Below are 26,626 nucleotides of genomic sequence, written 5' to 3'. Positions count from 1 at the left end.
GTTCACAAACATGAAAGCTCTCTTTTATTGAGTATTTACCGTGTGCTAGGCAGCTTGTCAAATGCTTTCTTTTATATCATTTTATTCTGTGGCACTATTACCATCCTCACACAGAGGAAATTTGGCACAGATTAAAATAATTTGTTCAAGGTTACAGAGCTGGTAAGTGCTGAAGTCAGATGTCTCCAGCCCTTCTGGAGATTGCATTCCCAAACATCAGGTACACTAGTTTTTGGAATGTATGATTATAATTAAGTGAGTTGCCAGTCATGGCCATTAAAGGTCCTGAGCACCCAGTTCCAACATGTAGGTGTGTATATATGGCGAGGGGTTCCCCCAAACTACCAAGCAATGTGCTGACACCACATGAAAGTGAAAGTTGCTCAGGCATGTCCGACTCTGTGACCCCATGGACTGACCATACAGTCTGTGGAATTCTCCAGGCCAGAATTCTGGAGTGGGTAGCCTTTCCCTTCTCCAGGGGATCCTATAATTCAACTCAATTCTGACACTATCTACATAGAGATAGCATCAAATTTCAAGGCAAAGACCCAGCCTCCACTGCAGAAAGCAATTGCAAGCCCGAGTTGTTACCTGTACTTCTGAATAGCTATAAATCAGGGGTTCCTATGACCACCTCCTTGGGTTTGATGAATCTGTTGAAGTGGCTCACAGAACTCAAAAAACATTGTACTTACTAGATAACATAAAAGGATATAACTCAGGAACAGCTGGGTGGAAGATTAACACTGGGCAAAGCCTGAGAAAGGGTGTGGAGCTTCCATGCCCTCTCTCTGCAACTCTGTGTGTTCACCAACCCTGAAGCTGTCTGAATCCAGTCTTCCCGGGTTTTTATGAAGGCCTCGTTACACAGGCATAATTGATTAAAACACTGACCACTGGTGATTGATTCAACCTCCAGCCCATAGGGCTTCCCTTATAGCTCAGTTGGTAAAGAATGCCTGCATGCAGGACACCGGGTTTGATTCCTGGACTGGGAAGATCCCCTGGAGGGAGGAGGAAATGGCAGTCCACTCCAGTATTCTTGCCTGGAGAATCCCATGGACAGAGGAGCCTGTTGGGCTACAATCCATGGGGTCTGCAAGAGTTGGACATGACCTAGCGACTAAACCAACAAACAGCCAACAACCAATCCACAGGGAGTTCAAGGGAAAGTTGCTTGGTGCCCCTGGCAACCAGAACCTATCCTAATGAGTGGTCCAAAAAGTCACCATTTTATTATTAGGAAATTCTGAGGATTTGGGGAGCTTAGTGCCAGAAACAGGGATAAAAGACCAAATACGTATTGCTTATTATAAATCACAATACCACATAGAATAATGAAATAGTCTATAACTTGTCTTATGTTTGTACATCATTTTATTATAAACATAATATATACTAAAATTTTAAAAGAATTTAAGACATCATTTAAGTTGGAGAAATGAGGGTCTGTGCATCTTAACTGGTACACTGTAAGCCATCAGTAGCATGAAATTACACACTTTCTGTACCAGAGGCTCAGCTGCTTGCTTCAGTCATACCACACATATCTCTGTAAGTACAATGGAGGTTATTCCAGTTATTACGTTTGCACAACCAATTATCTTCAAGGTTAGTGGTATAAAACAATCATTCACTATGCTCCTGGACTCTGTATTAGGAATCTGTGCAGGACATGATCATGATGGCTTGCCTCTGATGTTTCAAGTGGAAGGAAGACTTGGTGGCTGCTAGTTGGAATCCTCTAATGGTTTGTTCATTCACACATCAAGAAGTTGATAGTACCTATTGATTGGGTGCCTCAGTTCCTTCCTATGGCTTCTCTATGCCATCTTTCTTTGTAGGCCAGTTTCTGGATTCCTGTAGAATGGTACCTTAGTTCTAAGGCAAACTTTCCAAAAGGTAGAAAAAACCAGGCAAAAGCTGTTCATATTGTTCTTTATGTACTAGACTTAAAAGCCATGTATTCTCTTTGTTAAAAGTCAGTCATTCCAATGGAACATAATTAAAAATCCAGAAATAAACCCATGCATTTACAGTCAACTAATATCTGACAAGGGAAGAAAGAATACTGAATGGAGAAATGGTGCTGGGAAAATTGGGTATTCACATGTAAAAGAATGAAACTAGAATATTACACCACTCACAAAAATTAACTCAAAATGGGTTAAATACTTAAATGTGAGATCTGAAACCATCAAACTCCTAGAAGAAATCATAGGAAAAAAGCTCCTTGATACGGATCTTGGCAATGATTTTTCAGATATGATACCTAAAGCACAAGCAAAAAAAAAGTGGGACTACATCAAACTAAAAAGTTTCTGCATAGCCAAGGAAGTGATCAACAAAATGAAAAGATAACCCATAGAATGTGAAAATATCTGCAAGCCATATATCTAATAAGGGGTTAATATCCAAAGTAAGAAAACTGAAATAGCAGCAAAAAAGCCAACAGGCCAATTTTTAGTTGGGCAAAGGTTGGGCAAAACAGACAATTTTCCAAAGAAGATGTAGAAGTGGCCAAAGGTACATGAAAAGATGCCCAACATCACTAATCCTTAGGGAAATGCAAGGCAAAACCACAATGAGATATCAACTCACACCTGTTAAAATAGCTAGCATCAAAAAGCTCAGTCATGTTCAACTATTTGCAGCCCCATGTACTGTAACCTGTCAGGCTCCTCTGTCCCTGGGATTCTCCAGGCAAGAATACTGGAGTGGGTAGCCATTCCCTTCTCCAGGGGATCTTCCCAACCCAGGGACCGAACCTGGGTCTCCTGCATTGTAAGCAGCTTCTTTACTGTCTGAGCCACCAGGGAAGCCCACCAAAAAGACAGGAGATAACAAATGTTGGCAAGAATGTGGAGAAAAGAGAACCCTTGTGTGCTATTGGTGAGATTGTAAATTGATACAACTACTATGGAAAACAGTATGGAGATTCCTCAAAAACTTAAAAATAGATCTACTATATGATCCAGCAATTCTGAAACCAAGCAGGACCCTGCAGGGCCTTCTAAAGGACAGAACTCCTGTGACCCTTGACTCTTGTTGGTAGAAAAACTTTAGCCTCCTAGGCCTTCCCTGCGTTTCAAAGAGCAGATTTAATAAGAGAAGTAAGAAAATGCAGAAACAAAGGAAAGCAGGCAAACAAGACAAAATAATAACAATTTGGCTATAAAACAAAGTTGAGGACCTTTAATTGTTCTCAAGGGCTGTAGTTAATATCCTGAGCCATGTGTTAAGTCGCTTCATTAGTGTCTGACTCTTCGTGACCCCATGGACTGTAACCCGCCAGGCTGCTTTGTCCATGAGATTCTCCAGGTAAGAGTGGGTTGCCATGCCCTGCTCCAGGGGATCTTTGCTGACCTAGGGATCGAAAACACATCTCTTATTTCTCCTGCACTGGCAGCCAGGTTCTTTACCACAAACCCTGTAGTTATTCTGCAGACATTAAAATCCCAACCAGGTGGAGGAAGTTAACCATATGCTGATCAACAGCACTAGACCCCAGGCTGGCTGTATCCAGAAAACTGACAACTGAGATCCCCAAAATACCACCAGGCCTACTAGCTTCTGCATCCCTCCAAAAGAGCAAAGGTATGTTGGCTCTACTGCGGAGATTCCCCATGCCCATCCTCAACTCTGGCCTTTGTAATCATTCCACCAGCTGGGAAGGCTGATGCAGCAAAGACAAGATATATGAGTATGAATGATTAACTTGAATGATCCTTCCACTTCCTTCCCTTTCTGAATCCCATCTTACATAGGTTAGCTACTCCATCTCTTTCCCCTTAATGTATGTTTTCAATTAATAAACCATGTGATTCAAGCGACTCAGTTGAGCCTTTCTGTTCTATGACCTCTAGGATACTCTGATGAGTAGTGTACTTGAAAGCTACCATTGTAATTTTCTGCCCCAGTAGGTTCTTTACATGTAATATATTAGTAAATCCATGCAACAGTCTTATGCGGAAGGAACTGAGGATACTGAGTCTCAGAGAGGCTAAGTAACTTGTCCAAGGCAGCACAGCTAATAAATAAGGGAGCTAGAATTCATGCCCAGATGATATGGCTCCAGAATCCACATTCTTTTTCACTAGACTCATTCACTTTTGTACGTTCAATACACATAAGAAGCTTGATAAATAGGAGACATACTGTCTGATGACTTAAATGGTAGAATCTTTGCTCTTAGTTTATTTTCCACATGGCCTGTGATAAATTTTCTAGCTTCTTCAAGACTCAGGTTCCTCACAGAACTTATTTAACTATTATTTAAAGTTAACCTGTGGGAATTTATTTTACTCAGCACGTGGCCCCTAGTAGTTGTCTAAGTAAGAATGGATATTGCTCATCCCCCACTCTAGGGCAGGATTGAGAATAAACCTTCATCATTTTCAAAGCTCAGTTATCTATCCTGTCTGAACCACAGTTCCCTCAACTAATCACAAAGCAGGTGCCTGTTGTCAAGGCCTGACAAGGGTTCCCTCGACATTTCAGCTTCAGACGACTTAAGCAAATCTCTTTCGCCTCAGTTTTGGTTTTTAGACCCCACTATTTTTTCTTTCTGTGGGCACTTACCTGTAGACAGTTCCCCTGAGAAACAGGCCCATGGGCAGCCCAGCGTCTGTCTCTCTGTCCGCTCCTCGACTCTGGGCCTGGAAAAGAGCGTTTCGCGGGAAGCCCGGGCGCCTTCTACTTCGGGCTGGGTAACCTCAGTCGTTCATCCCAAGCCCGGGCTCCTGGTGGGCCGGCCGAGGGAGGGGGCTTCTCTGTGCAGGGCGCAGAGGCGTCCCGGGACCCTGCGGCCCGGCTCACAGCGAGCGCGGCGCCTGGCACTTGCTAAGAGCTCGGCAAGTGTCACGCCCTCTTCCGTTATTCTCCCCCTCCTCCTCCGCACGCCCCCCGCCTCGTCCCGCACACTTTTCCCCGACCTCTGCTTCTCGGGAGCTTCGGAGAAAAGCTGGGCAGCCTTCTCTCCTCTCTCGCGGTGTCACAGGGACGTCCCCTTTTCCCACCCAGAGCGTGGTTCCCTCTGCCACCGCTCCACACTCGAAGAGCGCTCTCTCCTCTTCAGCTCTTCCAGTGTGCGGTCCGACCACCACCCCGCATCCTCTCAGGATAGGCCGAGTTCAGTTCAGTTCAGTTCAGTCGCTCAGTAGTGTCCGACTTTTTGCGACCCCATGGACTGCAGCACGTCAGGCTTCCCTGTCCTTCACCAACTCCTGGAGCTTGCTCAACCTCATGTCCATCGAGTCGGTGATGCCATCCAACCCTCTCATCCTCTGTGGTCCCCTTCTCCTCCTGCCTTCAATCTTTCCCAGCATCAGGGTCTTTTCCAATGAGTCAGTTCTTCACATCAGGTGGCGAAAGTATTGGAGTTTTCAGCATCAGCAGCAGTCCTTTCAATGAATATTCAGGACTGATTTCCTTTAGGATGGACTGGTTTGATCTCCTTGCAGTCCAAGGAACTCTCGAGTATCCTCCAACACCACAGTTCAAAAGCATCAATTCTTCAGCTCTCAGCTTTCTTTATAGTCCAACTCTCACATCCATATATGACTACTGGAAAATCCATAGCTTTGACTAGACGGGCAGAGTAATGTCTCTGCTTTTTAATATGCTGTCTAGGTTGGTCATAACTTTTCTTCCAAGGAGCAAGCGTCTTTTAATTTAGGCCGAGTTAACGCGACATATACCGTGTTCCTGACGCACGGCCAGAACTAGCTGGCCACTTTCGATCATAGGAGGTCCGGGCACCTCCCGCACTGAGAGGCTAGAAGACGGCGACGCGGGAGGAGCCAAAGGCAGCGAGCCGGGAGGAGAGGGGGGGCCGGCTGGAGAGGCGGGACCTAGTGGAGGAGGCGGGGCCCGAGGTTCAGTGGGCGGAGTTTGGCAGGCTCAAAGAAGAGACCTTCACTGAGAAGGCGGAAGGCGGTGCCCGCGCAGTGGCGCTGGGCGAATTTTGGCGAGACTATGTTACTCTGGCTGCGGCGGGAGGTGGGGCCGGCGCAGAGAGGTGGGGCGGGGCAGTCGGAGTGGGCGCGTCCCAGTGTGGGTGGGGAGGCGGGGCCAGGCCCGAGCCGGGCCAGGTCCTCAATGGGCAGGCGAGAAAGCCGGGATCGGCCAGCGCCGAGGAGCGGGGCGGGACCGGCCGGAGTAGGAGCGGTCCCTGCGCCAGGGGGCGGGGCCTACTCAGAGCACCCGCCGGCCACCTGGTTCTGTCCCAGTTGGAGTGGCCCGAGGCTCTCGGTTCCCTCTGCTCCGGTAGCTCTGGCGGAGTCTGCGCGATGGGAGACCCGGAAAGGCCGGAAGCGGCCAGGCCCCAGCCAGAGGAGGTAAACAGCGCTGTCGCTTCCTCTCCCGCCCCGCGGTCACGCCGGGCCTCTGGGTTGCGAGCTGCAGGGGGGACCTGCGAAGTGCAGGATCTCTGTAGTAGATTTTACTCGTTGCCTCCTGAGACCCGGGGTAGGCCTGGCCTCGAGCTCTCGCTGCAGCCTGGTTTCGTCTTTTCGAGCGCTCTGAAGGCCGTCCCCTCGGAGGGGTGAGGAAGGAGCCGGGTTTCTGCTCCACTGCTCTGGGGCGACCCGAGGGCAGTACTCTGAGACTTCAGATCCGGGCAAGGCGCACCCTCTTCCATCCTTCCCTGTTCTGGAGCCCTGGCAGGGGAGGTTGAGGCTAGGGCCGAGGACTGGTAGCCCTACTGGAGAAATGCATTCCATCTCTGGGATGGTTAATAGGACTTGGAAGGATGCGTGTAGAAACTGACACAAGTGGATGGGGTTAGCTGATCAGTAGAAAGACTTCAGGAAATCCTCCTAACAATGGCAACGATAAGGTTAGCAGACCAGTTTTACTCAGACCCCGCTAAACGAGCTGTGAATCTTTGGGGGGTACCACTTTCTTCATTTCTACAGTGGAAATGATGCTTGCTTCACAAAGAATTAAGTGCTTTATGCAAAGTGCCACGGAAGTTGTGGGTGCTTAATAAAACCTACCTTAACGTGTTCGTCTTCTTGGCTTCTATATTAGTGAAAGTGTTAGTCGCTCAGTCGTGTCTGCCTCTTTGCGACCCCATGGGCTGTCTGTGGCTCACCAGGCTCCTCTGTCCATGGGATTCTCCAAACAAGAACACTGGAGTGGGTAGCCATTCCCTTCTCCAAGGGATCTTCCTTGGGTGATGGACCAGGGATGGAACCTGGGTCTCCTGCATTGCGGGCAGATTCTTTACCGTCAGAGCCTCTAGGGAAGCCCTTCTATATTAGTTGCTGCTGCTGCTAAGTCGCTTCAGTCGTGTCCGACTCTGTGCAACCCCATAGACAGCAGCCCACCAGGCTCCTCTGTCCCTGGGATTCTGCAGGCAAGAACACTGGAGTGGGTTGCCATTTCCTTCTCCAGTGCATGAAAGTGAAAAATGAAAGTGAAGTCGCTCAGTCGTGTCCCACTCCTAGTGACCCCATGGACTGCAGCCTACCAGGCTCCTCTGTCCATGGGATTTTCCAGGCAAGAGTACTGGAGTGGGGTGCCATTGCCTTCTCCGTCTATATTAGTAGAGGTACATAACAACAGTCAACACACTGGGATTCATTAGACTGTAGGGTAGTTAAAAGTGTTGTGCTATAATTTTCTTAGCCTGTTATTTTGTAAATATTTCTAAACCTGTTGCTGTGTGTGGTATCTTTGATTATTTATTTTATTTTTTAACTTTACAATATTGTATTGGTTTTGCCATATATCAACATGAATCCGCCACAGGTATACACGTGTTCCCCATCCTGAACCCTCCTCCCACCTCCCTCCCCATACCATCCCTCTGGGTCATCCCAGTGCACCAGCCCCAAGCATCCCATATCATGCATTGAACCTGGACTGGCGACTTGTTTCTTACATGATATTATACATGTTTCAATGCCATTCTCCCAAATCATCCCACCCTCTCACTCTCCCACAGAGTCCAAAAGACTGTTCTATACATCAGTGTCTCTTTTGCTGTCTTGTATACAGGGTTATTGTTACCATTTTTCTAAATTCCATATATATGCGTTAGTATACTGTATTGATGTTTTTCTTTCTGGCTTACTTCACTCTGTATAATAGGCTCCAGTTTCATCCACCTCATTAGAACTGATTCAAATGTATTCTTTTTAATGGCTGAGTAATACTCCATTGTGTATATGTACCACTGCTTTCTTATCCATTCATCTGCTGATGGGCATCTAGGTTGCTTCCATGTCCTGGCTATTATAAACAGTGCTGCGATGAACATTGGGGTTCACTTGTCTCTTTCAGTTCTGGTTTCCTCAGTGTGTATGCCCAGCAGTGGGATTGCTGGGTCATAAGGCAGTTCTGTTTCCAGTTTTTTAAGGAATCTCCACACTGTTTTCCATAGTGGCTGTACTAGTTTGCATTCCAACCTGCCTGACTTCAGGCTCTACTACAAAGCCACAGTCATCAAGACAGTATGGTATTGGCACAAAGACAGAAATATAGATCAATGGAACAAAATAGAAAGCCCAGAGATAAATCCACACACCTATGGACACCTTATCTTTGACAAAGGAGGCAAGAATATATAATGGATTAAAGACAATCTCTTTAACAAGTGGTGCTGGGAAAACTGGTCAACCACTTGTAAAAGAATGAAACTAGAACACTTTCTAACACCATACACAAAAATAAACTCAAAATGGATTAAAAATAAAGATTATTTTTAATAGAGTTTCAGCTCACAGAGATTCAGCTCTCAGATTCACAGAGATTCTTACATTTCTTCAGAAAGTTGTAGATTCCAGATTTGGGATTTTACTTTGACTCTGTAAACATTTAGTAACTAACAAATTGTAAATAGCCCTCAAACTTTCTCTTCCTCTTTTGAAACAAACATTTTCCTACTCTAATGGAACAATTCAGATATTTTTGTTTGTGGTGGTAGCTCCAACAGTTCAGACTTAAGACCTGGAAGTTAATTTTTATTTGTTATGCCTATCTTGGTACACACCCACAAAGACAGAGGCAGAACTTTAGATCTAGAATGAAGTTCAGTGAGCACCTGTTTCACAGTTTTTAACTTGAGATGCAAGGATGGCTTAAGTACTTTATTTCTATAGATATATTGGTGCAGCTTGGGCCACCTGCATCAGAATCACCTGGAAAACGTTGTGAGAAATGTAAATATCTGGGTCTACGCCCCACATATAGTGAATCAAAGTCTCTTGGGATGGGTTTGGGACTGCATTTTTAACAAGCACTTCAGATGATCCTGGTACACAGTTTTGTTTAGGGTATGCCAAGCAGCATGTAAAACTACTACCAGGGGTCAAATATGTGTCCCCTGCAGTGGAAGCACAGTCTTAACCACTGGATCATGGTACACATATTTTAAGAACACTGTCTTGAGGAGTTTATAGATGAGCTTGAAGGGGGTTTATGAATCTCCTGAAGTTTGTAGGTGTCATATGTGCAGTTGTGAATATCTAGAGAAAGGGGGTCCAAAATTTTGATAGTTTCCCCAAATGAACTATCTTTAATCTAACTGATAGTCCCTGTTTTCGAAATGATATACCCAGGACCACACAACTCAAGTTTAAAACCAAGATCCAGGTTTAAAAGCAAGTTCTCACTCCTGGGCCAGTAGTCCACCTGTTTTGTCAGGTTTGGTGGGAATAGGAAAATGAAAGTGAAAACACCTACGAATAGTGTATAACTCTGACGGCATCCGAACATTCTACCACACCCGAGGAGAAGGAGAGGTGAAGGCAAGCAAATGAAAGTAGTGTAATTGGAGGTGGATGGGAGGAAGGGGCTGTGTAGAATGCCCGTCTAGATCAGTGCAGGGTGAATGCCAGCTGGGGAGTCTTAACCCAGATGGCTGCCCTCACATGTCCTGGCACTTCTTGGGACCAGGTGTCCAGAATCAGGAAGCACCATTCTGAAAAAGACAATGGAGAGTTACCAAGGAATGCCTATGAGAAACTGTTTCACGTTTTCCTCACTTCAGCATTTGTGCAGTTACAACAAATTAGTTGTCTGTCTACTTTCAGTCTTACCAGCTGTCCAATCCTGTTTACCACTGCCAAATTAGTCCATCAATAAACCTATGCCTCCATGTCACGTCCCTCAAAAATACTCCTCAAAGAGTCTTAATTCCCACACCAAACTGCCCAGCTCCTCGGACTGGCAAAGCAGCTTTTTCATGTTAACTGCTACATCTTAATTCAGGCTGTCATTTCCACCTCTGAAATGGACACTATCGATGCTACCAAAACCTAGGATTTTCTCTTTTCTAATTCAGCCTACACATGGATATTCAATTTCTCTTTCTCGTGGTACCCCTGTTCGTATTAATTCCTACTCAGAAACTTTCCACGACTCTCCATAGGAATGATTTTAAACTGTGCTCCACAATGAATGCCAGCACCTGGGGGTGGGGGCAAGTGGGAAGAGTTGAAGTCTGAGCCTCCTAGCTCCCCGAGATGTTTGAAAACCTTTGACCCAGAAAATTCCTCATGCCTTAGTCCCATTGATACCCACAAAGTGGATACTTTAGGGAATTCCTCTTCATCTCATCTCGATCGTTTGCTTTAGCCAAGTCAGGTCACCGCTGCCTTTGCTTTATGTCTTTTTCTGTCACTTTTAATCCCAGCTACCTCTTTCTCCACCTGCCCTTTCTCTTTCTGTCAAGAGACCTGCATTCCCTGGTCTGTGTTCTCAGCTGTACTGCTGCTTTGTATCTTCTCCCTGAATAATCATATCCATCCTCTTGGCAACTACTAATAGGATCTTCTGGAGAAGGCAATGGCAAGCCACTCCAGTATTCTTGCCTAGAAAATCCCGTAGATGGAGGAGCCTGGTATGCTGCAGTCCATGGGGTTGCTATGAGTCGGATGTGACTGAGCGACTTCACTTTCATTTTTCACTTTCACGCAATGGAGAAGGAAATGGCAACCCACTCCAGTGTTCTTGCCTGGAAAATCCCAGGGACAGAGGAGCCTGGTGGGCTACCATCTATGGGGTCGCACAGAGTCGGACACGACTGAAGCGACTTAGCAGCAGCAATAGGATCTTCACGCCCTGAGAGAGGAGTGGAGAGAGTGCTCTACCTACCATAGTGTTATATTTTCAGCTTTCTTCTTGATATCTTGAAACTGAACCCCTTATCTTCTTTATTGATCAAATTGATTTTTAAAAGCTTTTGTGTTTGTAACTTCTTACTGTTATTAATGACTTGGGTTGGTGGGGGTGTTTATTCATATTAAATTCTTGTTAAACATGTAATGTGAGAAGCAAGAGTTTTTGTCTGATTTATTCAGTTATTCTCCAGGTGCTGAGCACTTTCTGACATTAGAGAGACCACACAGTTCTTCAGAGCACACTTGGAAAAATTGTGAAGTGTTTACTGCCTTCTTTCTGGTTTTATTTTCTTCCATTGTCCCCCACATACCATAAGTCCAGATTTAGAAAGTTTTCCAGTTCTTAAAAATGGCCCATGCCATCGTGACTTTTCTCATATTGTTCTTTACTTCTAAAATATGAGTTCTTAGCCCACATCCACAGAGAATGCCCTGGAGAGCCTAGAATTTGGGGATATATGATCCTCTTGATGGTATTTTAAAATGTGTGTGGATTTTTATCATCAGGAAAATAAGCAGTATTATCATCTATAGCCCAGTTCAAAGATCTGTGTTCGTTAAAGCTCCTCACTTCACAAGGCAGGATCTTTCCCAATAGCCTCCTAATTCAGCTTCTTAACAATCCACATATTACCATGATGGAACAGGAAGAATATGTGTATTCAAATGTGACTTTCATTTGAAAATTGTTTAAAGATAGTTGTCGTCAGCAGTTTTTGCAGATCCAGATGTTGATCAATTATCAGCATTTTCAAACTCCATTCAGAGCAAGGGTGCTTGGTGCCAAAGGGTTGCTGCTTACGCTGTCATTCCCAATTGTCAGTATGGTGCACACAGCAAATAGAGTGAAAGGAAAGAATTCTAGCTCTGCATATAGATCTGTACCCCTGGGACAAAATACATAACAAAAAGAAAAATGCAAAACCGTATCAAAATGCTGCATAGTGGTGATAAAAGCAAGTGCAGTCTACAAGAACTCAAGGAAGAACAATGCAGGCCAAGATAAGTTTGCAGTATTTGTTGACTGCAGATCTCAACGTTTTAAATTGGGATTTGAATATTTCACTTTTAAAGCCTTTCCAGCAATTTTCTAATTACTTCATGAATTATAGAAGACCACCTTTCTAAGGCCAGAAACATCCCAACAATTAATAGTAACACAATAACAATTTAAAACGTTCGTAACACTTGAGAGTATGCAAAGCACTTTTATTTATATTAGCTCCTCTGATCCTTATAACATTCCTTTTAAACAAGTAGGACAAATGTTAGTCTTTAATTTACAGGTGATGATGATCAGATTAAATGACTTGCCTGAAAGCATGCATAATAATATTAAGTGCTTACTGTAAGTGAACACGATTTTGTACTATAATGAACACTGTGGAGTGAAATATGGTCATTTGGTTTACTTCATGTTCTGATGTAGAGGTAGCAGTTTCCAAAATGTTGATTTTTAATCTCATCTTTACTGTCTTATCATTCACCTGTGAAACACATCCTCCTCAACAACATACTTCATGATCTCATTGTACATGGTGATTTTAATCTGGTGAAGGGGAAGGCAAATGCGTTCTGAGAAAGTTTTACTCTATTTTGAAATTTGCACCAGTTAAAAACCACTGCTTTAAGCCTTATCAGTTTGGCTGGTTTTCACCAGCTTCACATCACTTTGGTTCTTTCAACTTTATTTCTAATGAACTCATCTTTATTTTTACTTTTTCCTAAAGTCATATTTGATGATGTCCTCCTGTCATTTCACTAGTTACGTCAGATCAGATCAGATCAGATCAGATCAGTTGCTCAGTCGTGTCCGACTCTTTGCAACCCCATGGATTGCAGCACGCCAGGCTTCTGTGTCCTTCACCACCTCCAGGAGTTTGCTCAAACTCATGTCCATTGAGTCGATGATGCCATCCAACCATCTCGTCCTCTGTCATCCCCTTCTCTTCCTGCCCTCTATCTTTGCCAGCATCAGAGTCTTTTCCAATGAGTCGGCTCTTCGCATCAGGTGGCCAAAGTATTGGCACTTCAGCATCAGTCCTTCCAATGGATATTCAGGGTTGATTCCCTTTAAGATTGACTGGTTTAGTTACATCAGTACCATTTGTTAAATTAACTTTGTTTAGCAGGAGACAGTACAATTGGTCCTTGAATAGCAGGGGTGTTAGGAGCACTGACTCTTGGCAGTTGAAAATCCTGATATAACTTTTCAGTTGGCATTCTATATCTACTGTTCTGCATCCACTGATTCAATCAACTGCAGATGGAATAGTATTGTTGTTATTGGAAAAAAATCCACAGATAAGTGGACCAATGTGTTTCAAACCTGTGTTGCACAAGGGTTAATTGTAGTGTATACACTTTTTAGGGGCTTCCTGGGTGGCTCAGTGGTAAAGAATCCACCTGCCAATGCAGAAAATGCAGGAGACACAGGTTCAATCCCTGGGTGGGGAAGATCCCCTGGAGGAAGAAATGGCAACCCACTCCAATATTCTTGCCTGGAAAATCCCATGGATGGAGGAGCCTGGTGGGCAGCAGTCCATGGGGTCACAAAGAGATGGATACAACTGAGTGAGCATGCATGCACTCTTTTTAACTTTAGTTTATCTTATTGTTTTGAATTCAGGTTTTTAAATGGTGAAGAATCTGCCTGCAGTGCAGGAGACCTGAGTTCGATCCCTGGGTCAGGAAGACCCCCTGGAGAAGGGAACGACTACCCCCTCCTGTATACTTGCGTGGAGAATTCCAGGAACAGAGGAGCCTGGCGGGATACATACAGAACATGGGGTTGCAAAGAGTCGGACACAACTGAAGGACTAACACTTTCACGTCACACTGGCCCTAATCTAGCTGCCATCCACACATACAGAGATGTAGTGTAAGGCAAGGCTTAGAATTCCGACCTACCTCAGTTCTAATCTTATTTCTGCCAGTTACCAGTTGTGGAATCCTGGGTATGTTATTTACCTACTTCAAGATTTAGTTTTCCCATCTGTAAAATTGGAATACTATAACTATTTGACTAACTTGTTGTACAGATGAAGCAGAATAAATGTGTATAAAGCATCTGTGTGGTGTCAGTTCAAAAGCAGCCTCAGTGCCAGACCTAGAGGACGAGCTCTTATGTGTCCTCCTGTTCTAGAGCCTGGAACTGCAGTGTCTCAGAATCTTACAGCTTTTTTGAGATTGCAAAGTCCTCAGTTCAGTTCAGTAGCTCAGTTGTGTCTGACTCTTTGCAACCCCATGGACCGCAGCACTCCAGGCCTCTCTGTCCGTCACCAACTCCCAGAGTTTACCCAAGCTCATGTCCATTGAGTCGGTGATGCCATCCAACCATCTCATCCTCTGTTGTCCCCTTCTCCTCCTGTCCTCAATCTTTCCCAGCATCAGGGTCTTTTCAAATGAGTCAGCTCTTCGCATCAGGTGGCCAAAGTATTGGAGTTTTAGCCTCAACATCAGTCCTTCCAATGAACACTCAGGACTGATCTCCTTTAGGATGGACTGGTTGGATCTCCTTGCAGTCCAAGGGACTCTCAAGAGTCTTCTCCAACACCACAGTCAATTTTTCAGTGCTCAGCTTTCTTTATAGTTCAACTCTCACATCCATATGGAAAAACCATAGTCTTGACCAGACAGACCTTTGTTGGCAAAGTAATGTCTCTGCTTTTTAATATGTTGTCTAGGTTGGTCATAACTTTCCTTCCAAGGAGTAAGTGTCTTTTAATTTCATGGCTGCAATCACCATCTGCAGTGATTTTGGAGCCTGAAAAAATAAAGTCAGCCACTGTTTCCCCATCTATTTCCCATGAAGTGATGGGACCAGATGCCATGATCTTAGTTTTCTGAATGTTGAGCTTTAAGCCAACTTTTTCACTCCCCTCTTTCACTTTCATCAAGCTCCTCTTTAGTTCTTCACTTTCTGCCGTAAGGGTGGTGTCATCTGCATATCTGAGGTTATTGATACTTCTCCCGGTAATCTGGATTCTAGAAGTTGAGTACAAGTTACAGTTTTGAGCAAAGTCCTCAATGGCAGCACAAATAAACAAAAAACTTGACCACTTCCATTTTAGAAATTTACCTAAATATTTGTGGAATAAATATTGAGTAAATACCAAACTGTATGCTAAGCTCTAAGGATTCCACAAGTATAAATCTGGTTTTTCCTGGTTTTTTTTTTTTGGTTGGCATAAATTTCCTTTAATAATTTCTACATTTCCAATAGGATTTAATTAAAAATATGGAACGCTTCACGAATTTGCGTGTCATCCTTGCGCAGGGGCCATGCTAATCTTCTCTGTATCGTTCCAATTTTAGTATATGTGCTGCCGAAGCGAGCACTGGTTTTTACTGTTAAGAAGCAGAGTCTAGAGGAAACTGTAGACAGAGAATTAAATTGCAGTGATCTATATGCTTTCTTAGGCATATAATCAAGGCCTTTGGTGTGCTGAGGGGAGGATTTTGAGAGGGTACTCAGAGGAGGCTTGATTTGAATGGTTTTAGATTATTTCACTGATACATTTCGGTCTTATGTTAAATTTTTTAAAATCTAAAGGTATCCAAAAATCAGAGCACAGGCTAAAGAGAGATTAACAGTCCATTCACTTACTTGTGCATGGGTGCTAAGTTGCTTCAGTTGTGTCTGACTGTTTGTGACCCTATGGACTGTAGCCCATAGGGTCCTCTGTCCATGGGATTCTCCAGGCAAGAATACTGGAGTGCATGGCCATGCCCTCCTACAGGGGATCTTCCTGACCCAGGGGCTGAAACTGCCTCCTGCAGCTCCTGCATTGCAGGTGGATTTTTTACTGCTGAGCCACCAGGGAAACTAATGTTTACTTGACATAGTACTCTGGAAATACCACAATATATAAAAACTGGTCTCCAGTCAGACATATGACTTTATTTTTTCAGGCTCCAAAATCACTGCAGATGGTGATTGCAGCCATGAAAAGACATTTTCCTCCTTTAGAGTGCCATCCTCTTTCCAAGCAGTATGCATTTTAGGTATGTGTTTCTTTATCCCACAAAGCTTTGAGACAGTCCCAGTGAGACCATATGCCATACAGGAATATTAACACGTAAATAGCAAAAACCAATTGGTACATGGGAAGGCTCGGACAAAGACTGCTAAGTTGTTGGTAAAGAGTTTTCAGATGAGTATGATAATATTTCAGTTAAGATTAGACAAGAAAACTTTAAAATTAAAAAGCAGCTTGTAATAGTAGCCTATTCATGCCAGCATTCTGTCTCAGTGAGAGGCCCTGAAGGGACATTTTGTCCACAACTTTAGAAATTTGCCCCCGTGACATTTATGGGTCTAGTTTTTTATGCTTATCCTCAGAGTAATAATAATGGCAATAATATTTTGAGTGATTATTATGCACCAGGCTCTGTTTAAAGCATTTTTATCATCAAAATTAATCTCTAAGGTAGGTGTTATTTTACTGATGAGGAAACTGAGACTCAGAGAAGTTAAGGAACTTCCTATAACCACGCACTTAAGCCAACACCATTGACCAGCTACCAGATCACAGTAAGGATTCGAGCTGGGGAGACGGGCTCCCAAACTGTGCTGTCTCCCTAACTCTCCCAGACGTGTGTTAGATGTGAGTAAAGGGGAATCTCTACATAAAATGGGTGTTTGTACTTTATTTTTCAAAGAGGTTATCTTCAGATACCAATGAAAATGAAGCAAAGTCAGATGAAGAGCCGCTCCTGAGAAAGAGTTCTCGTCGATTTGTCATCTTTCCAATCCAGTACCCTGACATTTGGAAAATGTATAAAAAGGCACAGGCATCCTTCTGGACAGCAGAAGAGGTAAGTAGCATCGCCGTCATCAGGAAACATGTTCTCTAGGGTAGTGTTCACATTTTCTATCACAGGACTTACATTGTAAGGTACCCTGGATAAGATCAGTTGTATATGATAATGTTTTAAATTCCTGAGACTGAATACAGGGTTCTCCAATGTTTTGTGTTTAGACTTCTACCTATAAACAAGTTTTCTTCTGCAAAAACGTCATCTCAGTCTGCCAGATTTTTACCTCTAATATGTTTTTGAACATTTTCCTTTTTTTTTTTTTTTTTTTGGTATTTTTTATTTTTGGTTGAGCTGAATCTTTGTGGCTACACACGAGCCTTCTCTGGTTGAGGTCAGCGGGGGCTACTCTTTGCTGTAGCGCACAGGCTGCTCATTGTGGTGGCTTCTCTTATTCTGGAGCACAAGCTCTAGGCACGTGGGCATCGGTAGTTGCAGCACGTGGGCTTAGTAGCTGCGCTGCCCTGGCTTAGTTGCCCCGCAGCATGTGGGATCTTCCCAGACCTGGGATCGAACCCTTGTCCCCTGCACTGGCAGGCATATTCTCATGCACTGTACCACCAGGCAAGTCCCATTTTCCATTTTTGAACAGACTTTTGGTTTGCTGTGACCAAATAAGACTAGTTTTTACTTCCAGTCAGTGGAATAAACGAATAAATAAATAAATTTGCAGCTATAGCTGATGGTGCTGAAAGAGCTGCCACACAAGGAATTTGCCCGGGCAATGTACTCAACTTCTGAACTACTGTACCGGAACTCACCATGCTCCACCCTGTCTGGCTCTGCCCTCAGCCACATCAAACCTGGCACAACTGCCCGAGCAGACAGGACAGCTGTGGAATGTTTTCTCTTAGTGTGGCAATTTCTGCCTAGGAAATGAATTGAACCCAGCAAATTAGAAAATGCTCGCTGTTTGGTAAAGACAGTTGGTCATGCAAGCAGTTGCTCCATAGTCTGCAAATAATCCTTATCTTCGTATTTGAATATGATGGATGATACCTGTGTATCACTCTGTTCTCTGGGTGTGATATTCGCCTGTATACTGCACATAGATATAACTATTTGTGTAGATATATTTGGATCTATCCATCTATTGATATCTATCGATCAGAACTTTTGTTGTTGTTGTTGAGATTGGCTCTTTATACACACTGTTAAGAATGCAGGTGCTGGAGCCAGCTGAGGTACAAATCCCGGGTCTACCACGTACTAGCTGTGCCACTGGGGAAGTTGCCCTGGGAAGCCGCTCTGTATCCTCGTCAGTAAACTGGGCTAATAGTACCTAGTTCGTTGGGTGGTTGTGTGGATTCATTAGATGTGTAGAATGGTAGTTGGCGTGTAGTGAGAACCAAATAAATGCAAGCTACTAGTTTATACAGAATGGAGGAGATTTATACTAGATATCAGAAGGTACCAATTTTTGAACCTTCTGTTACACTAATTTTATCCCCCCACCCATTTTTGTTATTTTATATCTGTTAACATTATTAACATTTTTGTTATATTGTAGTTAGCATGTAGAGCAAAAAAAAAAAAAAAAAAAACCAAACCAAAAACCCAGTATTTTCATATCGAGCCATAGTGGTAGGCACACCTGACTGTCCCTAACCGTGATTTTTAGAAAGCTTTTCGTTAGATGTCATTAAGAGAACAAATAGGTTACACAGGTGGCTTTTTCAGTCGTCATGTTAAAAAGGTACTTGTGATACTTGTGTAATTACATTTCATCAAGACATTTCTTGCATCTTTTAAGACCTGTACTATGTGTTGCACTACGACTTAAAAATACTACTTTTTAAAAATTAAAATGTACAGCTTGGTACATATTTTATGCTTCCCAGGTGGCTCAGTGGTAAAGAATCCAACTGTCAAGGCAGGAAATGTGGATTTGATTCCTGGGTTGGGAAGATCCCTTGGAGGAGAAAATGACAACCCACTCCAGTATTCTTGCCCGGAAAATCCCATGGACAGAGGACCTGGTGGGCCACAGTCCACGGGGTTGCAAAGAGTCAGACATGACTGAGCGACTTAGCACACACGCATGCATGCACATTTTTTACAGACAGCTGACAGGAAGATTCAAATACATAATTAACTGGGAAGTCAAACACATTTTTAGTTCCATATATTATTCATTTAAACAAATTATGTAAGTTACAGTTTAATCATCTTTAGATTTCATTGCTTTACCAGTGATTTACCTTTATTATTAAATATGACTGGTCATTGAAGACTTGATTCAGAAGACAAAGTTCTGGTGTTTGTTTGTTTTTTTTTTTAAAGCTACTTAGGAAGTTCTGTTACCAATAGTTTGCAATCAATCTTCAGATTGTGAAATTGGGAATTTATTCAAATGAACAAAGCTGGGCAAAAACATTTACCTTTTAGGAACGGAAAATAATGTAGATAAGTTTAATATTTAAGAGGGAGCATATTGTAATATTAAAATTTAGTGTTAGGAGTATAATACACAAAAACCAGGAAGATGTCAGTTTAACCTGAGTGAACTCTTAACATTATAGAATAGGACCTGACTTTTAGCTTGCATATTTTAAAAGATGTATGCAAATATTTCCTCTCTTCTCCGTTGTATCCCCGACATTTAGCACAGTGTCTGTCATGTAGTGGGTGTTCAGTAAACATTTAAAACATAAAGTAATGGGAAAGGATTTTGGAAAAGAACACAAATGATTGAAGAGATGAAGCTTTAGTCTTTTTTGGAAGGGTCAAAGAGATTAGGGGTTTTTAGAATAAATAAATAAAGAGCAAAAGACAATTTAGTTCAGTTCAGTCGCTCAGTCGTGTCAGACTCTTTGTGACCCCATGAACTGCAGCACGCCAGGCCTCCCTGTCCATCACCAACTCCCGTAGTTTACCCAAACTCATGTCCATTGAATCGGTGATGCCATCCAACCATCTCATCCTCTGTCGTCCCCTTCTCCTCCTGCCCTCAATCTTTCCCAGCATCAGGGTCTTTTCCAATGAATCAGCTCTTCACATCAGGTGGCCAAAGTATTGGAGTTTCAGCTTCCACATCAGTCCTTCCAATGAACACCCAGGACTGATCTCCTTTAGAATGGACTGGTTGGATCTCCTTGCAGTCCAAAGGACCCTCAAGAGTCTTCTCTAACACCACAGTTCAAAAGTATCTTCTGCGCTCACATCCATACATGACTACTGGAAAAACCATAGCCTTGACAGACAGACCTTTGTTGACAAAACACATTTCAAATGTTTGTGAGATTATTATGAAACATTTGTAAGAGATTTTCCAGAGACAAAATCTACAAGGTACATTTAGAGACAATTTTAAAATTGTAGATTCTACTAAACTCTAGAGTACATTACTATTAATTCCAAGGACTAGTTCCAATAAACACTTTTCAAAATATTTCCACTCTCAGAGAAAGCTGTACCTATAAATTGTTTTAAAACCCAGATTATTACCTGTCTGACATTACTTCTGGGTATAAAAGTAGATTAACTAGCAGTAAAGTAGCAAGTACAACTGCTTAACAGGTGTCTAGTTATCTAACACAATGGTAAGTATTATATAAAATGTTAAAGCCCTGGCTGCTGAAAATCATTAGTATATTCACCTCAGTTCCTTCTTGATCAGTTTCTACTCTCTCTTTCTATTTTGCCCCTTCCTTCATTTCTTCCAGATTGCAGTTTTTCTCCCAACTTTATTGCTATAATTGACATATAACATTGTGTAATTATAAAGTATACAACATATTGCTTTAATACACTTATGTATTGCAAAATGATTACCAGCATAGTGTTAGCTAACACCTGTATCCCATCACATAGTTACCATTTCTTTTTTGTGGTGAGAATAGATTAGGTTAATGTTTTGAAAGGACATCCTGGCCAGCTTCTCAATTAGCTAAAAGATAGAATTCTTCATAATGTTTTGATTTTGTTGTGTTCCTTTGTAATTGTCTTAGTTTGAGCTGATGATATAATAATATCATAGAGTGAGTGGCTTTCAAACAGCAGAAATTTATTACTCACAGTTCTGGAGGCTGGAGATCCTAAGATCAAGTGCCTACAGTTTTGATATCTGATGAGGGCTTGCTGCCTGGTTCATAGACAGCTGTCTTCGTACTATGTCCACACATGGCAGAAGGGGCAAAGGAGTTCTCTGAGGTCTCTTGTATAAGGGCACTAATCCCATTCATGAGGGTGATCTAATCACTTCTCAGGGTTTCCTGGTGGTTCAGCAGTAAAGAATCTGTTTGCCAATGTAGGAGATGTGGGTTCAATCCCTGGGTCAGGAAGATCCCCTGGAGAACAAAATGGCAACCCACTCCAGTTTTCTTGCCTGGAAAATACCATGGACAGAGGAGCTTGGTGGGCTACAGTCCATGGGGTCACAAAGAATTGGACACGACTTAGTGACTGCACAATAACAACAAAGCACTTCCTAAAGGCTCCACCTCCAGATATCATCACATTGAGGATTAAGTTTCAATATGGATTTTGAGGGGGCACAAATAGTCTTAGCAAGAATGATGACTTTTTTCATTTTTCACATTTTACTGCAAAGATGTCCCACTTAACATTGGGACAGAAGTCAGTTTTCTATACTTTGAGAAGAAGTTAAATTTTTTGAAAATCTTTTTATTTCAGGTTGATTTATCAAAGGATCTTCCTCACTGGAACAAGCTTAAATCGGAAGAGAAGTATTTTATCTCTCACATCTTAGCCTTTTTTGCAGCCAGTGATGGAATTGTGAATGAAAATTTGGTGAGATTTTTGGTTCTACTTTTGTTCTCATTCAGCAGTTAAATGACAGTGATGGCAGTAAGATAATCAGACTGAACCTGAAAAAAGTCTAAGAAATGAACTAGATGAAGCTTAACTCTTGAAAAATTTTTTTCTGATGAAGTGTCAAAGGCAAGTTTTCATTTATATTTGACCCCACCCCCCACAAATATCATCAAACCAAGCATTTTGTACCAATGAAGACTGCTTACAAGGCATAAGCATGAGTTTGTGTTTACTCTTAGATAGTAATCCTAATAAAGCATCTGCACCTTAATAACCTTTCCAGAGCTCTTTAATAGAACACTGGGTCTGGCTCCCCACTGTATTATGGTTGGTTAGAAGGCATGCTTTCTTACTAAAAAGAATGGGAAGATGCAAACTTTCGCTGTCAACTGGTAGAGGCTTCAGTAGATCTACTTAAGGTCAATTCTACAAAGCAAAATAATTATTTTTGGTAGATATTCTAAAATTTATTTGGCTTTATAGGTAGTATTTCCAACTAACAGGTCAATTTATTTAAGTGCTTAAGAATACAGTATGCAACTAATTGTGGAGGGTTGATGGATTAAACAGTACCACTTAGAATAATTCATAAGGTCTTTCTGACCTGTTTGTGGCATCACAGGTGATTCTTATGTGATAATTCTTATGTTCAGGTTCTGATTTGCAGTGTTTAATGAGAGCCCATAGAATCGGATGTATTTATTTCCCTTGTTTTTTTAGGTGGAGCGCTTTAGTCAGGAAGTACAGGTTCCAGAGGCTCGCTGTTTCTATGGCTTTCAAATTCTCATCGAGAATGTTCACTCAGAGATGTACAGTTTGCTAATAGACACTTACATCAGAGATCCCAAGAAAAGGTATTACTGCTGAGATTTTATTTACAAAGCTCTGTCTATCACTTGGTTATGTTAATATTAGGAAACTAAATATAGGGAAAGATTATTCAAATATGGGAGTTTAGGAATACACTATTTTCTATTACTCAGTAATGTGTTGGGTTAAAAAAAAAAACTTGCATAGGACCAATAAATTTTTGGAAATTATAACTTAAAAAACTGTTCATCAACACATTGTTTAGAAATTAAATATTCTAATTTAGTCAGTTTGTATCAGACCAGATTCAAACCACTAATTTGAGTTTTATTTTGACTTCTATAGTTTATGGACTTGCCAAAATACAGAGAAACTCCAGATTCTATGCATACCATAATTTTCATAGAATCAAATATAGTAGGATTAAAAACAAGTGAATTGGGAATTTCCTGGTGGTCCAGTGGTTAAGACTTGGAACTTTCATTGCTGTGGGCTCAGGTTTTGATCCCTGGTTGGGGAACTAAGATCCTACAGGTCTCGTGGTGCAGCCAAAAATGAAAACAAACAAACAAAAAAAACCCAAGTGAATAACTTTGCCATTAATTCTGTTTTTACAGAGAATTTTTATTTAATGCAATTGAAACAATGCCATATGTTAAGAAAAAAGCAGATTGGGCCTTGCGGTGGATAGCAGATAGAAAATCTACTTTTGGTATGTAACTTTAATTTATATTTGATCAAATTTGCTTAGGTTATATTTTACATGGTGTAATATCACTATTCCTAAGAATTAATTGGAAGCTGGTGAAAAAATAATCTAAATCTGTTATATATTCTGTTTATTAAATTAAAAGTTGAAAGAGTAAAAGGTCAGTGCATAATTTCAGGTAAAGATGAATATCTGGGACAACCCAGAGGGATAGGGTGGGGAGGGAGGAGGGAGGGACACATGTACACCTGTGGCCAATTTATGTGGATGTATGGCAAAAACCATCACAATATTGTAAAGTAATTATTCTCCAATTAAAATAGATTAATTAATTAAAAAAAGAAGAATCAAAGAATCAGTCACATAGACTCAGACAAGAATATTAGAGCAAGACTATATACTTTGAGTAATGTTTATTTTTTTCCCTAAAATAAAGCAAGTCAGAGTCCTAATATTTTTCAGGGAACAAATATATAGATTAGTACACTCAAGGCAAGAACAGTTTGCAATAACAGGCTTATTTTTCAAATAAGTTAAATGCAGACACCCTGTAGGATTAATTGAGATCCAATAACGTTTTTTTAAGGAAAGAATTAACATTGTCTCATAAACAGTAGTTGCTCAATAAATATTTATTACATTTAATTAAAATATTCAGATATTTAATATAAGTAGCCCTAAGTACCTTTCTTATTCTTATCTATTTCATAATTGATTGTCTTTACTTTCTGGTTTTATTCATTATGCGCAGACGGAGATCTAAAAATTTTCAGTTTGTACTCCTTTGCATTCTTAAAAATTATTGAGGACTCCAAACTGCTTTTATTTATATGGTTGTATCTATTGCGGAGAAGGCAATGGCACCCCACTCCAATACTCTTGCCTGGAAAATCCCATGGACAGAGGAGCCTGGTAGGCTGCAGACACTTACATATTAGAAATTAAAACCAAGAAACTTTCAAAATATTTACTAATTAATGGATATTAAATTAGCAGTAACAACCCATTATATTTTAAAATAAATAATGTATATTTATGCAAAGAAACACTGTATTTAAAAAAAAATCAGTGAGAATAACCTAGTTTTTTTATTTTTGCAAATCTTTTTAATGTCTGCTTTATAGGAGGATGGCTGGATTATATCTGCTTCTGCATTCAATTTCTTGCAGACTGTTGTTTTGGTTGAATTATATGAAGAAAATCTAGCCCCCTTCAGATACGTAGTTACAAAAGGGAGGAGTATTTTACCAGGTTTTTCGGATTGTTATGATATGTCATGTAGCCTCTGGTAAAACACCACTCTATATTAATGACAGAATGATAGTAATAATGATAAATAATGCCTTAGTATCACTATGAAAACTGTTTTCACCTCACAGACCTCCTGGTCTGTGGATCTCCAGGGATTCCTGGCTAACACATTGAGAACCAGTGATTCAGTGTAGGATGTGGACAAGTACGTAGTATATCAGGGAAGAAACATAAATGTGGCATTGCCTTCAGTTCATTTTGATGATGAGAAAAGCAGTGGTTTTCAATGTGCATAAAAATCACCTGGAGAATTTTGGAAAAATTCTGCAGATTCCTGGTTCTCACCAGAGAGTGATCTGCATTTTATACCCAGCTAATTATCTCATGCGAAGAGTTGACTCATTGGAAACGACTCTGATGCTGGGAGGGATTGGGGGCAGGAGGAGAAAGGGACGACAGAGGATGAGATGGCTGGATGGCATCACCAACTCGATGGACATGCGTCTGAGTGAACTCCGGGAGTTGGTGATGGACAGGGAGGCCTGGCAGGCTGCGATTCATGGGGTCGCAGAGTCGGACACAACTGAGAGACTGAACTAAACTGAATTATCTCAAAATTGATTGAGAGGCACATGGTGAGAAACTGGCTTTAGAGAAAAACAAAGGGAAACATGAGTGTTCAATATGGAATGAAAAGATTAGCGTGTCTAGAAAATGATGGAAAATGATGGTGTGCCTCGCAGGAAGCATGTTGTCATGACACCACCAGAGAAGTAACCTAGAAAGAGAGAAAATGCAGGAGGGCAGCAGTCATCCCATGGCAATCTGCTTAGTTTTTTAAAAAGTGTCATATACTGCTTACTTTAAAAATATCTTTAAAGAACTTTAAAACATTAAATATACAGATTCAACTTTAATATATATGATGAAATTACATTTCAAACATCAAAAAAAGTATGAGTTACACAATCTTAATGCATTGCATCATAGAGGTTAGCTGTATATTAAAAATACATAGTACTTCCCTATCTCTAAGACAAATCATGATGCCTTTGCAATTCATTATAGCTTTTATAAGAAGCATTTTGAAAGTCTCTTTGTGATTCACATCTATTCTTGAAAATTTGTAAAAAAAGAAAAGAAAAGAAAAGAAAATTTGTAACATTTACCCTGTATCATCCTATAATCCTCTCCAAAAAGAATAGCCTTCTGTAATTATTTCTGTTATGATTTTCATTCTGTAGCATTCATGTGAATGCATAGAATAGTTAAAAGGACAATGTTCCTCTTAATCACAGATGTATAAAATTATAGTCTTGTTCCTTTACAGATAAATGTTCACATGACATCACATTTATGTTGATTAAAAATGTCTCAATTTTAACTATCCATTCTTATTAACAGTAAGATGAAAATATAGTAATCTATGTAAATAAATGATAAAGCTCCATCCTAAAACAAGCAGTTCACTAGTCTAAAGAGTTATTTTTGTTTCAAAGGGGTCAACAGAGCATAGTATGCAAACATACATGTATATACATACTGCATTCAAAAACATGTACCCGCACCCATACCCACAGGCATGTGTAGCACAGATAAATCACCTTTTCTTTTTTCTTTTTTTGAGTGTGGAAGGCTCTCCAGATTTCAAGACCTGCAGGAGTCCAGTGTTGGACATAGCACCTGAAGTAGAGGTGCTTTTCTGCTCTAGTAGGTTAAAGTAGCAAGTTTTCTCCACCGAAGACTTGGCTGTCTTGTTGATTTTAAAATCAACGACCTTGTTGATTTTATTTCTTGGCAAAACAGTTGTGATATGGTTGTTAAAAAAATATATATGTAAAAATATATATTATCCATAGGTAAGCTTGAACATGTCTGCAGTATATATTAATATTTCAGAAAGTGAAGCTATTTTTTTCTCCCCTAGGGGAAAGGGTGGTGGCCTTTGCCGCTGTAGAAGGAATTTTCTTCTCGGGATCTTTTGCTGCTATATTCTGGCTAAAGAAAAGAGGACTCATGCCTGGACTCACTTTTTCCAATGAGCTCATCAGCAGAGATGAAGTAAGGAGTGAAGTTCTTCTAGTTCTATTTGTATTCCTAGCTGGTGTTCATTTAGTTTTCTTTCCCT

The 26,626-nt window shown here is 41.3% G+C and overlaps 1 protein-coding gene, 1 long non-coding RNA gene and 1 other non-coding gene across 6 annotated transcripts in view; 1 reads left to right on the top strand and 2 right to left on the bottom strand.

Moving 5' to 3' along the window:
• Positions 1–1,362: 1,362 nt before the first annotated feature.
• Positions 1,363–5,820, bottom strand: LOC147359149 (uncharacterized). 2 transcript variants are annotated; one of them, XR_015140561.1, is made up of 4 exons: positions 4,938–5,820; positions 4,585–4,661; positions 3,197–3,369; positions 1,363–1,555 (listed from the first exon to the last, which is right to left on the bottom strand). It is a non-coding gene; the product is annotated as an uncharacterized LOC147359149 (long non-coding RNA). The 2 variants fall into 2 exon arrangements; XR_015140560.1 differs by lacking the exon at positions 4,938–5,820 and having other exon boundaries at positions 4,585–4,858.
• A 235-nt stretch (positions 5,821–6,055) lies between these two features.
• The window catches only part of RRM2B (ribonucleotide reductase regulatory TP53 inducible subunit M2B), a 34,838-nt gene continuing 14,267 nt past the window's right edge, over positions 6,056–26,626 (top strand). For 2 of the 3 annotated variants that reach the window (XM_086336228.1, XM_086336227.1), the window contains exons 1-7: positions 6,122–6,341; positions 16,047–16,139; positions 16,797–16,952; positions 21,588–21,704; positions 22,449–22,582; positions 23,156–23,250; positions 26,426–26,559. In XM_086336228.1, coding sequence (XP_086192354.1) covers positions 16,911–16,952; positions 21,588–21,704; positions 22,449–22,582; positions 23,156–23,250; positions 26,426–26,559 — 522 coding nt within the window. In that variant the 5' untranslated portion in view covers positions 6,122–6,341; positions 16,047–16,139; positions 16,797–16,910. Of the gene's footprint in view, positions 6,342–16,046; positions 16,140–16,796; positions 16,953–21,587; positions 21,705–22,448; positions 22,583–23,155; positions 23,251–26,425; positions 26,560–26,626 lie in introns of all 3 variants that reach the window. The other variant, XM_086336226.1, reaches the window with a different exon arrangement.
• Positions 15,367–15,473, bottom strand: LOC147359148 (U6 spliceosomal RNA). Its single transcript, XR_015141360.1, has one exon. It is a non-coding gene; the product is annotated as a U6 spliceosomal RNA (small nuclear RNA).

Source organism: Bos grunniens, chromosome 14 (genome assembly GCF_055505025.1).
Source record: "Bos grunniens cultivar Pamir isolate PY7600 chromosome 14, Bosgru_T2T1.0, whole genome shotgun sequence".
In the NCBI taxonomy this organism is placed as follows: Eukaryota; Metazoa; Chordata; class Mammalia; order Artiodactyla; family Bovidae; genus Bos; species Bos grunniens.
This window is presented reverse-complemented; position numbering and strand designations above follow the sequence as displayed.